The sequence below is a fragment of the Macaca nemestrina genome, chromosome 5, assembly GCF_043159975.1.
Source record: "Macaca nemestrina isolate mMacNem1 chromosome 5, mMacNem.hap1, whole genome shotgun sequence".
NCBI classification, from domain to species: domain Eukaryota; kingdom Metazoa; phylum Chordata; class Mammalia; order Primates; family Cercopithecidae; genus Macaca; species Macaca nemestrina.
In genome coordinates this window covers 116288741-116303384 of record NC_092129.1, presented here as the reverse complement: position 1 = coordinate 116303384, position 14644 = coordinate 116288741, and the positions used below count along the sequence as shown (strand labels likewise).

At 34.2% G+C, this 14644-nt stretch overlaps 1 protein-coding gene across 3 annotated transcripts in view; it reads right to left on the bottom strand.

Moving 5' to 3' along the window:
* LOC105479557 (LMBR1 domain containing 1) overlaps positions 1-14644 on the bottom strand; it is a 164472-nt gene that overhangs the window by 21414 nt on the left and 128414 nt on the right. For all 3 annotated transcript variants that reach the window (XM_071096910.1, XM_071096907.1, XM_071096908.1), the window contains exons 10-14: positions 5800-5864; positions 5357-5459; positions 4683-4787; positions 2948-3097; positions 1405-1483 (exon numbers count right to left, since the gene is read on the bottom strand). In XM_071096910.1, coding sequence (XP_070953011.1) covers positions 1405-1483; positions 2948-3097; positions 4683-4787; positions 5357-5459; positions 5800-5864 — 502 coding nt within the window. The remainder of the gene's footprint in view (positions 1-1404; positions 1484-2947; positions 3098-4682; positions 4788-5356; positions 5460-5799; positions 5865-14644) is intronic.

Below are 14644 nucleotides of genomic sequence, written 5' to 3'. Positions count from 1 at the left end.
AGACTCCATCTCAAAAACAAAAAAAAAACCTCAGAATTTGTGTTTTTCATAATGGTATTCATGAATGATTCATGCAGAAACATACAATATTTGACACATTACTTTACCACAAAATAAAAGCATTGAAGGCAAGCATAGAAAACACTTTTACAAATTTTGAAAGAATAAATCAGGAATCCTTAATCAGAAATGAATACTATAACATTCAAAGAAAAAATCACCTAAACAACTCACATAGTAATAAAAAAAAGATACTCTAAAACTACACAGGGGTTAAGAGCACAGAATTTTTGTCAGAGTACACATATTATAATTAACACAGTGCCTTGAAAACAACTGTATTTTTTTTTTTTTTTTTTTTTTTTGAGACAGAGTCTCGCTCTGTCGCCCAGGCTGGAGTGCAGTGGCCGGATCTCAGCTCACTGCAAGCTCCGCCTCCCGGGTTTACGCCATTCTCCTGCCTCAGCCTCCTGAGTAGCTGGGACTACAGGCGCCCACCACCTCGGAGGGCCCGGCTAATTTTTTGTATTTTTTAGTAAAGATGGGGTTTCACCGTGTTAGCCAGAATGGTCTCGATCTCCGGACCTCGTGATCCGCCCGTCTCGGCCTCCCAAAGTGCTGGGATTACAGGCTTGAGCCACCACGCCCGGCACAACTGTATATCTTTAAAGTTAACTGCTATTATAACTAATACTATTATTATTAAATTAAATAACCAGACATGGATGAATTAAAAATTGTTCTAGGTCATAAGTACTTTTGGTCTTGGTACTAAAAACTGTAGATTCCACCAAACTCCTTTATGTTTTTAAGGAAAAAAAAAATCACTTAAGAGGGATTTCTTTTTTTTTTTTTTTTTTTTTGAGACGGAGTCTGGCTCTGTCGCGCAGGCTGGAGTGCAGTGGCCGGATCTCAGCTCACTGCAAGCTCCGCCTCCCAGGTTTACGCCATTCTCCTGCCTCAGCCTCCGGAGTAGCTGGGACTACAGGCGCCCGCCACCTCGCCAGGCTAGTTTTTTGTATTTTTTAGTAGAGACGGGGTTTCACCGTGTTAGCCAGGATGGTCTCGATCTCCTGACCTCGTGATCCGCCCGTCTCGGCCTCCCAAAGTGCTGGGATTACAAGCTTGAGCCACCGCGCCCGGCCTGGGATTTCTTATTATACTAGTAAATGTGATAAATAATAACTACATTTTGTTACTTCCTAAGTAATTTTAATGGTTCTTTCTCTAATGCAAATCCTTTCATTAACAAGAAATTCCATTGAAGAGATTTGCCAACCTCTACTTGCTGAAAGTTTCTTTCTTACCACGTAGCAAAACAAATGCATCAAATGATTAACACAGCAAAATGCCAGGAAATTCTTTTCCTATAAAGTTGTAAGTTCTAAAACAAGTTGCTTTTACCTTCAGGAGCATCTGCATCACATCTCTTTGGCACAGAAAGGGTTGAATTGCCTTTATGGTTATCAGAAGTTATATTAGTCTGAAAGATAAAAATATAGTTAAAATGTAAAAACCACATTAATAAATACATTTGGATTTAAAAAGTAATCACTATGAACTGTATACTCCATATACTAACTACATCTATCTAACATTCCAAAATGTAAATTTTATGTAACATTGTTCTTAGAAGAAAAATAATTATGGTAAATCAAACATTAAGGCTTTTTGCAATAATAATCCTTTAGGTCCTGTGTTGAACAACAGGGTTTCTTCCCAGAACAAATTCCATTTTAAGTACAAAGTAGAGCATCTGAAAAGAATGCTATTTTCAGACTGTGGAACATGCAAAGAATATCTTTTGTCCAAGCAAAAGCATAGTCTTCCTTCATTCCTTCACAGGAGGATGTTTAATAAGCATGACCTAGTGAGGTAGGTGAAGGCGATGATTGGGCAAGAAGAGAATCAAAAGGTATAAGAAGTGAGAAATATGGTTCAGGTGATTTTCCAGCATGGTGTTTCCCAAACTCAGGTCATTCATGTACCTCCATCATGATCTGTGCTTTATCTGTTTCACCTGCATTATAAGTAAACATTTTTCAATGAAAAAGCCTTTTAACACTCATCAATATTATCGAGGGTACTGACTGAAGGTTGATATGTTTGTTAGATTTTTCTTTCTAATAATTGCATGTTAAAGTAAAGAAAGAATGAAGGAAGTGCAGGATAAAAAAGAAATGATCTGGGCACAATGATTTAATAATGAAAGACTCCACTAAAGCAATGCTTGATCAGGCCCTGAAACATAAATATGGTTTGAACAGTTAAGAAGCAGAGCAAAAGGTATTTAAAAAAAAGGAAACAAACTAAACAAAGTTTGAATCAGATTTGGTCAGAATATTTTGAATCGTCAGAAAATCCAAACACTGTTCTATTAAAACTAAAAGTCACAAGTGGCTTTTGAGAGCTCAACAACATCAATAAATCAGCATATGAGGATACCTATCACGTTAAAAGAATGTATAGTTATCTACATATAAACTATAAACTATAGTTATCTACATATAAACTACATATCTACTATATCTACATATAGTTATCTACATACATTTATAAAGCCTCTTCTAGGGGATTCATAGTGCCAATGAACGGACATGCTGTGCTCACCAAAATGTTCTTTGGGAGCCACATTATTAAAATTAGTTAAAATGTTATTTTAGAGGAAGTATTATGAGTTTTAATGAAGTACTAACGTAAAGCTCAGTAGCTTAGCATCACAGGGCCCATTTAAGGAACTATTGTAATGAAATTCTGTGTGTTGTTTCAAAAAAACAACAATATGAAACAAATATAAACACGCTAAAAATAGAAATAAAAAACCAGTTTTAGCAATATTAAATTTAATCTGATAAGCTAATATGCTAACCATCACAATTAAAATTTGATTTTAAATATCACTATCTTTAAAATATCAAAATAATCAAGTTTTAAGTATTTCACTTACCTCTATTAAGTAATTTTGGCTTCCATACATAACATATTGGGGAGCAAGACTATAAATCATATAGCTAGTGTGAAGGACAATAAGCAGAAGTATCATGCAGAGAAAAAGGAGTGCTTGGGGCCTGGTTCTACCTCTTCTGATTTTATATAACTGGAAAGAAAAGAGTGACAAAATTTCAGCAAAATATTTCATTTGTAAAGCATTAAATACTGTTCTTGTGTTATGGGAAATGATTTACACAGTTCAGTCAACCATTATTTTTCTTCCAAAGTAAATACTAAAAATTCTTAATCATCCCAAATAATTTTAAGATAATTCATATGGTCTATTTCCAAAGAAATCTTCTAAACTTACTGTGTAACAGTATCTGTTAGAAATTCATGGAGCTCATTGTAAACTACCTCTAGTTCTATCTAAAGATTAGAACTATGAATTTAAACTATAAGTATCAGTAATATACTATGGTTTTATATAACTTTTTATATAATACTGTATAAGAATAGACAATGTCATGTGTTTATAAACATCCATTTCTATGAAATACTCATGACATCCTTATACTTTGCTATAAAAATTAGTTTATGAAAAATTCTGATAATCTTACTAAAGAGCTTTTCACATTTATCTATACTAAAGGGAAATGAAAATACATGGTAACAGAAATATAAGGAACCAGGTAACTTGCTTCATTTCAATACCATAGCATGCTTTTATTTTAGCAACTTAGGTATCACCTCCCTGTTTTATTACTAGATTGTAGTACAGACTCCAATTCCAGATGGGATGACAATAAGACCATTTATAAATTTACATTTCCCAGGTTCTTTCATAGCCAGTAGTGGCCATGTGATAAAATACTAAACATGAAAAGCAAAGCAGAAGTCTGTTAGGGATTTCTGTAAAAGTCTTGTTTTATTGATATAACTGTATACCCCTTTCTCCTAACTACCTTTTTCTTCACAGAATATGAACAGGATAAAAGGAACTGCAGCAGCCATACTACAATCATGACAGAGATACTCGAAGAATTACAGAGATATTGGATCCGACTTTTTGAGCTACTGAAGCAATACTAGCTTCTTTTTTCCATAGCAAGAAATCTTTCATTAGTTCAAGCCACTATTTAACTGAGATCTCTTTTACCCACAGTAGTGGGTAAAAGTAGTGGAAGTAGTGTCACTACCCACAGTAGTGGAAGTAGTGTCTATCTGATACAGCTTCATTTTAAAATTGTTAATTTACGCAAAATAAGCATTTGAAGAAAATAACCAATGATACGGTAATCTTTACTAATAGGGAGGGCTATCTTTTGAGCTTCAGTGTATCTATTATATTCAAATGTGTTTCTACTAAGAAATAATATAACTTTTGGACCAGGGTTTCTCAACCATGGAACTACTGACATTTTAGGCTAGATAAGTCTGCCCTATGCACTACAGGATTTTTAATAGAATCTCTGGCCCCTACCCAATACATGCCACTAGCACTCCCCAATTGTAACAACTAAAAATATCTCTAGATATTGCCAAATGTTTCCGGGGGGGGGGCAAAATCACCCCGTTTAAGAACCACTGCTCTAGATAAAAAGTACTCTTATGTCAACATGAAGTGAAAAGGCTAGTATTTCTCTCACTTGTGGTATAAAGATACAGCTACTATATTCTAAATCTAAGATAATTTGCAATAATGGAGATTACACACAAAATGAGAAAAAAATACTGTAATATATACTTACTCTAATCCAAAAGAACCATATGCCAATATTTCGAATTCCTGCCATTGAAGTAAAAATAAAGTACATAATAATAATTGTTATAAGAATATAATCAAGAGGGAAAACCTGAAAAAAAAGATGAAATTAAATTTAACATACAAACTATAAGCACTCTAACAGTCATATAAAGTAAACTAAAAACATTATTCCCATTTGGCAAATATTTACAATATCAACCTTGATTTAAATTAGGCTACTGTGTTTAAAAAAAAATCCTCAAAAAACAAACAAGTACCAAACTATTACCAAAATTTTTAATACCATTATACTAAGAAAAATCCTAAAGCAAATTAAACTAAAATTGCATTTATTGATGAGATAAAAGACTTGATTAAATATTAATACCAAAAATAATTTGGAGAGGGTCACCTCATGTTATGTAATATATCCCAAGTCAAATTATGTATAACATAAAAGTCTAGGAATATATCAATATAATAATATTTAAAGCAACATGTCAATGTATAAACTACAGGCAAATAAAAAGTAAAACTAGAAAATAACATAAGCATATGTCAAACTATTAATAGGTTTTTAGCATAATTTTATGTGGAACAGGATGTCAGAATGTTTGCTAGACTCTAGCATTTTATACTCTAGCAGCTACAGTATAAAATGATTGATATTTTACTTACTGTTTGTAGTAAAGGCAAAAGCATATTCAGTGGATTACTCAGGTTTGCTCCAAAAATTATGAAACCAGAATCTATTCCAGCTGAATGAAGAGCTTTATCTAAACTAAAAAAATTATAATGAAATTTATGTTATACTACCAAATTTTCAGCAAATTTAGAAAAAAATCATAATTTAAGCATGCAAATACATCTAAATCAAAGAAAACAATGGATAACAAATTAAATCTCACTTAAATATCTCACAGCTATTGTTCAATTGATGGAGAATAAAGAAACATTCTATTATTGGACGTTTTAGCCATTCTTTGAGTTAATGCTATAGAACACTTCAAGTAAGAAAACTACTTAAGATGAATAGCCTACACTAATGGCATTCAGCAACAAAATGTATATTATCACAGAATTTGCATAAGTGCTTTAGAAAATGTGTCTACTGTACTTACTTTGACAAGAAGAGAGAAATTACAAACAGTAATGCAACTAAGATGAAAAATATTCCCCAGATGATCTAAAAGCAAAAATATATTCATTAAAATATAGTTCTAAAAGTTGATATTAAAAGCACAAAACCATTATATTCAATATGAGTTGCTAGAATATGACAAAGATCTAACAAAAACAATCTAAGATACATTTTAATTTAGTATACAATTCCAGGCATTTATACCTGAATTTTCATTATGAGACTATTTGATTGAGAACATGTACATAAAAGAGATAAAGCATTTGAAAAGTCTTCACTAATAAGTAAACAAATGAAACTCTTTGTTAGACCAAATACAAAGTTTTTATTCCACTACACTGAAATGAGACTTTAATGTTGACTGAAAAGTACATTATGACTAACAGACACACACACACACCCCAAAACCATGAAATGCAGGCTATATTACCCTGTTAGTTAAAATAGAAAATTTAGAACATTTTCCCATAGAAGTAATAATATATATAAATGATATATATAGTGGTTAAATTGTATTACAATCCATAAAAGCCTGTACAAGTGATACTATTCCTGAAACAGAGTACTAACAACACTGAAAAAATTGTCATGTAAAACAATGTTTCTGTGGAAAAACGTCCTAAGCACTTTAAGTAGCGGAACACATTTCTCCCAATTGTATGAACTTTATATTAAAGCTGGTAGAAAAAGAGGAAGAAAAATATTATAACTGAGTTTCTAATGAAAAGTTTCAGAGTATAAAAGGGGTGAAATCTATGTTAAGAAAAACCTAAGCTCTTTTTCCCCCAAAATCTTCCCCAAGTTCCAGGGACAACTGGGCTAAAGAGTTGTCAAGACCAGACCCAAAAAGAAGAGTCCCAGTAAGCACAGTTAAGTGTGTGGGGCTCCTCCTTTAACTGGAATTGATATAAAGAGATCAATGAATGTTATGAAATCATGAATGGCAGGGAGATTTTTTCATCTTATTTCACATGACTGTTGAAGTAAATTTTAGAATCCTGAGAGAATAAAAGAAGTAATGCATGAACCTACCTAGCCTGAAAAGATGATTTTTGGAAGTAATTTTAGACCTGCACTCTGGGGAATTCTTCAGTTATGGCAGGGTGCCTTTGGGGTTCACTGGGAAGGACAGAGTTGACAACGAGAGGGGACCAAGAAGGCTATAGTCATCTCTTGAAAACAGAGTGATATTGCATGTACTATTTTTCATGCTGGGATTCTGCAAGAGAATTCATTATTTAAAAAGGGTTTCATTGCAAAAGATTTTGAAGTGACTCCTTTATAGTAACAAATGTTCATTAGTAGAGGGTATAAAGGAGTTAATCTTTTTTTTCTACTAGATTCAGGCATCTATATTTGGTACTGTGGTGAACCGAAAGGCAAGACAGACTTATACTTAGGATTCTCAAGTGAAAAACATTCCTTCCTAATAGCTGTTAACAAAAAATAGTTTGTAGCATGAGGCAGTATAACTACCAAGTGCCAATTAGTAGTAGGAGAACATGATATGGAAACAGGATTTGAAGTTAAGATTCCCTTCCTTTGATGTCCATTTTGGCAAAAAAAAAAAAAAAAAAAAACCCTCTTAGCTATCTTCCCAATCTGTAGAGATGACTGACCCAGAGTTAGACTGCTTAATCAGTGACTTAACAGAATACAGAACAAATGTAAAAAATATAAATACTTTATAAAGACCAAGAAAACTATACATATTTAAATACTAGAACTTAAATTAGTAGTTACAGAATCATATCAGTGATGACCACATTGGGGTGACCTAAATGCTACATATTATGCTCTAGCTATAATGCCAATTTTGAAATAAAAATTAAACTATAGAGGTAACGTCAACAAAAACAGAATAAGAACTTCTGAACATTTTCTCCTCTGTAAAAGCAGATTACAAGAAAAATCAATGGGGAAAGAAGAGCCTTTTTAACAAATAGTACTGGGACAAGTAGATACCCACATACAAAAGAACTTGTATCCTTACCTCACACCATATAAAAATTCAAACCGGACCAAAGACCCAAATGTAAGAGCTAATAAACTATAAAAACCCTTAACAGAAAACAGGTGTAACTCTTTGTGACCTTTGGATTAGGCTATGATTTTCTAGATAAGATACCTAAAGCACAAGCAACAGAAAAAAAATTGGACTTCATCTAAATTAAAAATTCTCTTGCTTCAAAAGATACTATCAGCAAAGTGAAAAACCAACCCACGGAATAGGAGAAAATATTTGTTTTGTGAATATAAAGAACTCCTACACCTTAAGAAGAAGAATACAATCCAATCGAAAAATGGGCAAAGGATCTGAGTATGTATTTCTTTAAAGGAAATATACAACTGACCAATAAGTACCTGAAGAGATGCTCAATATCATTCACTAGAGAAATACAAATCAAACCCACAATGTGAACCAGAGAAATGTGAGCCAAACTACTTCATGCTCACTAGGATGTCTATAAACAAAAAAAAATTAACAAGTGTTTATAAGGCTATGGAGAAATAGGAACTCTCATAGAGTTCGGTGGGAATGTAAAATGGTGTAGATGCTTTAAAAAACAGCCTTGACAATTCCTCAAAAAGTTAAATATAGTTATCGTATCACCCAGCAATTCCAGTCTTTGGTATATACCAAACAGAACTGAAGACATCTATCCACACAAAAATTTGTGTACAAATGTTCACAGCAGCATTTTTCATAATACTAAAAAATGAAAACCCAAATGTCCATGAGTTGATAAACTGATAAACAAAATGTGGTATATCCATACAATGGAATATTATTCAGCCATAAAAAAGAATGAAATAATGCTATATGCACATGAATGAATCATTAAAAACATTTATGCTAAATGAAGACAGAAAATACTACATATTGAATGATTCCATTTATATGAAATGTCTAGAAAAGACAAATCCATAGAGATAGAAAGATCAGTCATTGCCACGGACTGGGAGAATGGGGCAGACTGCTCATGGGTACAGGTTTTTTTGTTAAGGGAATAAAATTTTCTGACATTAGATGGTGATAGCTGCACAATCTTGTGAATATACTAAAAATCACTGCAATATACGCTTTAAAAGGGTGAATTTCATGGTAAATTATGTCTCAAATGAAAAAAAACATTACATAGGTCTGTAATCACTTATCCGTAATTCTGAAATCTAAAATGTTCTAGAAATCAAATTTTTTTTCCTAACTCATTTGTTGATTAAATCTCGCTTAAACTAACATGGGTCTTTTAAAAGTAACTGTGAATATTTATTAATATATATTCACTGCAGAACTATTAATGTGCTCAAAAGAGGGTAAGAGGGCTGCTGCTCTGGGTTCTTTCAGAGGGTATTATTTAATATGTAATATATACATATATTCTGAAAAATGAAAAATTCTAAATTTTATACTACGTTTGATCCAAGGATTTTGGCTGAGGATTTTTGAACCTATATTATTATTATGAACTGATTATTTGTGTCTCCACACACTCCAAAATTTGTATGTTGGAGTACTAACCCCGATGTGATGGTTTTGGAGGTAGGGTCTTTGGGAGGTAATTCAATTGGACAAGTTTATGAAGATGAGGCCCTGATGATGAAATTAGTGTCCTTATAAGAAGAGAAGAGACCAGAACTAGCTCTCTTTCTGCCACGAAAGGACAGAGCAAGAATATGGCCATCAAATCTGCTAGCAACTTTATCTTGAACTTTCCAGTCTCCAGAACAATAAATGTCTGTTCTTTAAGCCAGGGGTCCCCAGCCCCCAGGGCCCTGGACAAGTACCAGTCCATGGCCTGGCCACACAGCAGGAGATGAGCGGCAGGTGAGCAAGCAACACCACCTGAGCTCCACCTCCTGTCAGATCAGTGGCAGCATGAGATTCTAACAGGAGCATAAGCCGTTTCGTGAACTGTGCATACGAGGGATCTAGGTTGCACACTCCATATGAGAATCTAATGATGAATGTAATGCATTTGAATCATGCCAAAACCATCCCCACTCCAGTCGGCAGAAAAATTCTCTTCTGAAACTAGTCCCTGGTGCCAAAAAGGTTGGGCTGACAGTTTAAGCCCCTCAGTCTATGAGTTCTATTTTATTTTTTAATATAGCAGCACAAACTAAGACAAATATATTGAACACGGTCTGTTAAATACATGTGTAAATAACAGCAGAGAGAGAGAAAAAAAAAGTCTGGTTGGATCTTAATAATCCGGGTAAGAAAATATATACAAAGCAAACATATGGAATGGGTAAGGCTAGCTTGAATAAAACAAAGAGGATGCAAGGGAGACAGAAAATATACGAAGTTGTGATACAGGTCTCAATAAAGGAAAAATCCACTATCAAATGGGGGTAGAAGAGAAGGACATCTTTAAAAACACTATTACAATTTAAAATTAAAAACAAAGCTTGGCTAAAAAATTAAAGGATAAGTCTCACTTGTATTCACTAGTCTCCAGTTTCACTCCTCAGTGGTAATTATCATTAATAGGTTCCTACGAATCATTCCAGAAATGGTGCATGCGCACTCTCACACAATATTAACCAAAAGAGTACCTACCACAATATTTGCAAACTTAACATTAGTTTCAGTCAAAATACAACACATGATGAACACTGTAAAGGACTGTTCAAAATATGATTTATTTGTAAAGAAAGATATAGTGCTCCTATTCATTTCAATGGCTCTACAGTACTTTCTAAAATGGAGATAACAATTAAGCCAGTCTCCTGATGAACAATGATTGTTTTCACAATGTGGTTATTAGAAGCAACAGTATGACAAATATGATTTTTAAAAAAATTAGTAGACTTTATTTTTAAGGAAACTGTTAGGTTTACAGAAAAATTAAGGTGATAGTACTGAAGTTCTTACTTATCCCTCTCCCTTACAGTCTTCTTATTATTAACGTCTTTCACTTGTGTGGTACATATGTTAAAATTGATGAAACAATATTGATGTATTATTATTAAAGTCCATAGTTCACATTAAGGTTCACATTTTATATTCTATGGGCTTTGACAAATGGATACTGTCATGTATCTACCATCAGGGCATCAAACATAATAGTTTAACTGGCCTAAAATACCCTGTGCTTCACTTATTTATCCTACCTCACCTCAAATCCCTCACAGCCACTCATCTTTTCATTATCTCTACAGTTTTGCCTCTTCCAGAATATCATATAGTTGGAATCAGAGTATGCAGCCTCTGTAGACTGGCTTCTTTTGCTTCTTTCGCTTAGCAATGTGTATTTAAGATTTCCTCTATTTCTCTTTGTGAGTTGATAGCTTTTCTTTCTATCACTATATAACATCACAGTACATAGATGTACCACAGTTTGTCCCTTCACTTACTGAAGGACACCTTGGTTGCTTCTGAGTTTTAGACATTACACATAAAGTTGCTATTAATATAAACATCCATGTACATGGTATCCTCTGGACATAAGTTTTCAATCCAATCAGGTAAATGGCTATGACTCTAACTGCTAGATCCTAATAAACAGGTATGTTTAGCTTTGTAAGAAACTGCCAAACTATCTTCCAAAATGGCAGCATCATTCTGCATTCCCATCAGTAATGAATAAGTAGTTCCTGTTGCTTTGTATCTTTGCTAGCAATTGGTAATGTCAATATCCTTTTTGGATATTAATCACTCTAATAAGTATGAAGTGGCATCTCATGGTTTCAACTGCAATTCCCTAATGATACATGATGTTGAGTATCTTTTCATATGCTTATTTGCCATCTGTGTCTTTTCTTCTGTGGGGTATTTGCTCAGAACTTTTGCTCGTTTTTTAATTGCATTGCTGGTTTTCTTATTGGTGAGTTTTAAGAATTCTTTGTATATTTTAGACACAAGTCCTTTATCAAGATATGGACTGTGCAAATATTTTCTTCTAGTCTGGGACTTGTCTTATCATTCTTTTAACAGTATCTTTTACAGAGCAGAAGTTTTTAATATGAGTAAATTCCAACTTATACATTTTTTTTTCATGGATAGTGCTTTTGGTGTTGTATTTAAAAACTCATTGCCAAACCTAAGGTCACATAGATTTCCTTCTATGTTATTTTCTAGAAGTTTTATGGTTTTGTTTTTACAATGAGGTCTAAAATATATTTTAATTTTTGTGAAAGATGATTTAATTTTGTGAAAGCAATAATTGGATATCTATATGCAAAAAAGATCCACTGTTTTTGCATATAGACATCCAATTATTATTGCTCCATTTGTTGAAAAGACTATTCTTTATCCAATGAACTGCCTTTGCTCCTTTGTCAAAGACCAGTTGGCTACCTTTGTATCTGTTTATTTCTGGGCTCTCTATTCTGTTCCTTTTTTTTTTTTTTTTTTCTTGAGACGGAGTCTCGCTCTGTTGCCCAGGCTGGGGTGTCCTGGCACGATCTCGGCTCACTGCAAGCTCCGCGTCCCGGGTTCACGCCATTCTCCTGCCTCAGCCTCCCGAGTTAGCTGGGACTACAGGTGCCTGCCACCAAGTCCGGCTAATTTTTTTTGTATTTTTAGTAGAGACAGGGTTTCACCGTGTTAGCCAGGATGGTCTCGATCTCCTGACCTCGTGATCCACCCTCCTCAGCCTCCCAAAGTGCTGGGATTACAGGCGCGAGCCACCGCACCTGGCCAATTATGTTCCATTGATCTAGTGGTGTCTAGTCTTCCACCAATACCATGTTGTCTTGATTACTGTAGCTTTATAGGAAGGCTAAAATTTGGGTAGTGTCAGACCTCCAACTTTGTTCTTCAGTATTACACTGACTATTCTGGGTTATTTTTCCTTTCCACAAAAAGTTTTAGAATCAGTTTCTCAATAACCACAAAATAAACTTGCTGGGATTTTGACTGCAATTGCACTGAATCTATAGATCAAGTTAGGAAGAAACAACATTTAAAAAACAAAATGTTCTGTTTTAAAGACATGAATAAACAGGACAGAAACCAAATTTTTTCCTAGGTATTAAACAGATATAAATAATGCAATTTAAAAAAAATATAATAAAAGGTGATATGTGGTACTCTATGAAGAATATCAAGACATTGCTCTGGTCGGAGTAAAAATATTGTCAGTGTTACTTTACACATGATGTTATCTAAACCAATGATGAATCAACTCTCCAGAAAATTATTTCTGTATTACTTAAAAAGAAGACTAAAGTGTCCCTATCTAATGGCATACTATTCCTCAAAATTTATTCACTATCCCTTTTACATAAATTTAAAACCTTGTATTCTTTTCATTTAAATCAGTGTTTCTCAACTGGGCCTGTTTTACTTCCCAAAGGAAATTTAGTAATGCCTGAAGACATTTTATCATGATATTGGGGGAGGAGGGTGTTGCTACTGGCATTAAGTGGGCAGAGGCAACAGATGATATGCTAAACATCCTATAATGCACAGGAGAGCCTTCCCTCTATGTCCCCACCCAACAAATTATTGGGCCCCCAACATTAATTGTGCCAAGACTTGAGACTGAGAGACTCTGCATAGTGTTAAACTCTGCTTAGTGTTAGAAAGCAGCATCAACTACTAATATAATTAATTATACCAAATATACACTTTTTTTTTTTTGAGACGGAGTCTTGCTCTGTCGCCCAGGCTGGAGTGCAGTGGCCGGATCTCAGCTCACTGCAAGCTCCGCCTCCCGGGTTCACGCCATTCTCCTGCCTCAGCCTCCCGAGTAGCTGGGACTACAGGCGCCCGTCACCGCGCCCGGCTAGTTTTTTGTATTTTTTAGTAGAGATGGGGTTTCACCGTGTTAGCCAGGATGGTCTCGATCTCCTGACCTTGTGATCCACCCGTCTCGGCCTCCCAAAGTGCTGGGATTACAGGCTTGAGCCACCGCGCCCGTCCCCAAATATACACTTTTAATCATTTTCTCAAAATCAGTTGTGTTTTCAGATGCTTATTAACCCAATTCAATCCTAAAATTCAATGCTGCATGACAATCCTAAAATTCAATGCTGCATGACAAAAATGAAACAAAAATTCAAGGCAGTGTGTAAGGAAATAATATAGGGTCAATTTTTGAAAGCCACACCTCTTATCAGGTTTCACAGGTGAATTGCCTATATCCATAAAATAATATTTGTACTTCTAGAAATGTAATAAAAGAGTAGAGAGTAAATCAAAGTTACAAATGTAAAATAAACAGTGACTACTATCACATTTTATTATTAATGTTGCCTTAAATTTATGAAATACGTGTATTGCTTTCTTTTGTTGCTGAGAGCAATGGCTGATGTGAAGAATGTTTAAAGAAAAAAATAATGTTTTTTTCAGATAGATTGAAGGGCCTGAGGAAAGAAAACCTTTTAATTTTCTTTATCTTTACTAGTAATGAGGACAGGAAGCATAAGTATGTGGCTGCTGTAAAGCTGCTTAGAATCTCGTAACTCAAGGTGTAGTCATGGACCTTCAGTATCACTTGGGACCTTGCTAGAAATACAGAATTTTGGGATCTATCTCGTGCTAACTAAACATAATCTGTATTTTAACAAGATTCCCAGGTAATTTTTTACAAACACTAAAGTTTGAGAAACCCTGCCTTAGAAAAGTCATCTAGAATATTAGATGACTCTTATGAAAAGATGCCTCAAACTCATGTTAAGAGTTTGAAAAGAGAATTTAGGAAAGGATAATTGGATTTAAGTTTTAACCAAACTAAATTTTCTCCTCTCCAGTCCATATGACTTTTTTACGTCTAGTTCTCCAATGGTTGAGAAGCAGCGCATCTCAGGCCCCTAACTCAAATTAAGTAGCAAACTGACTAGTCTTCAAGACTTTCCTCATAGGTAAAAGG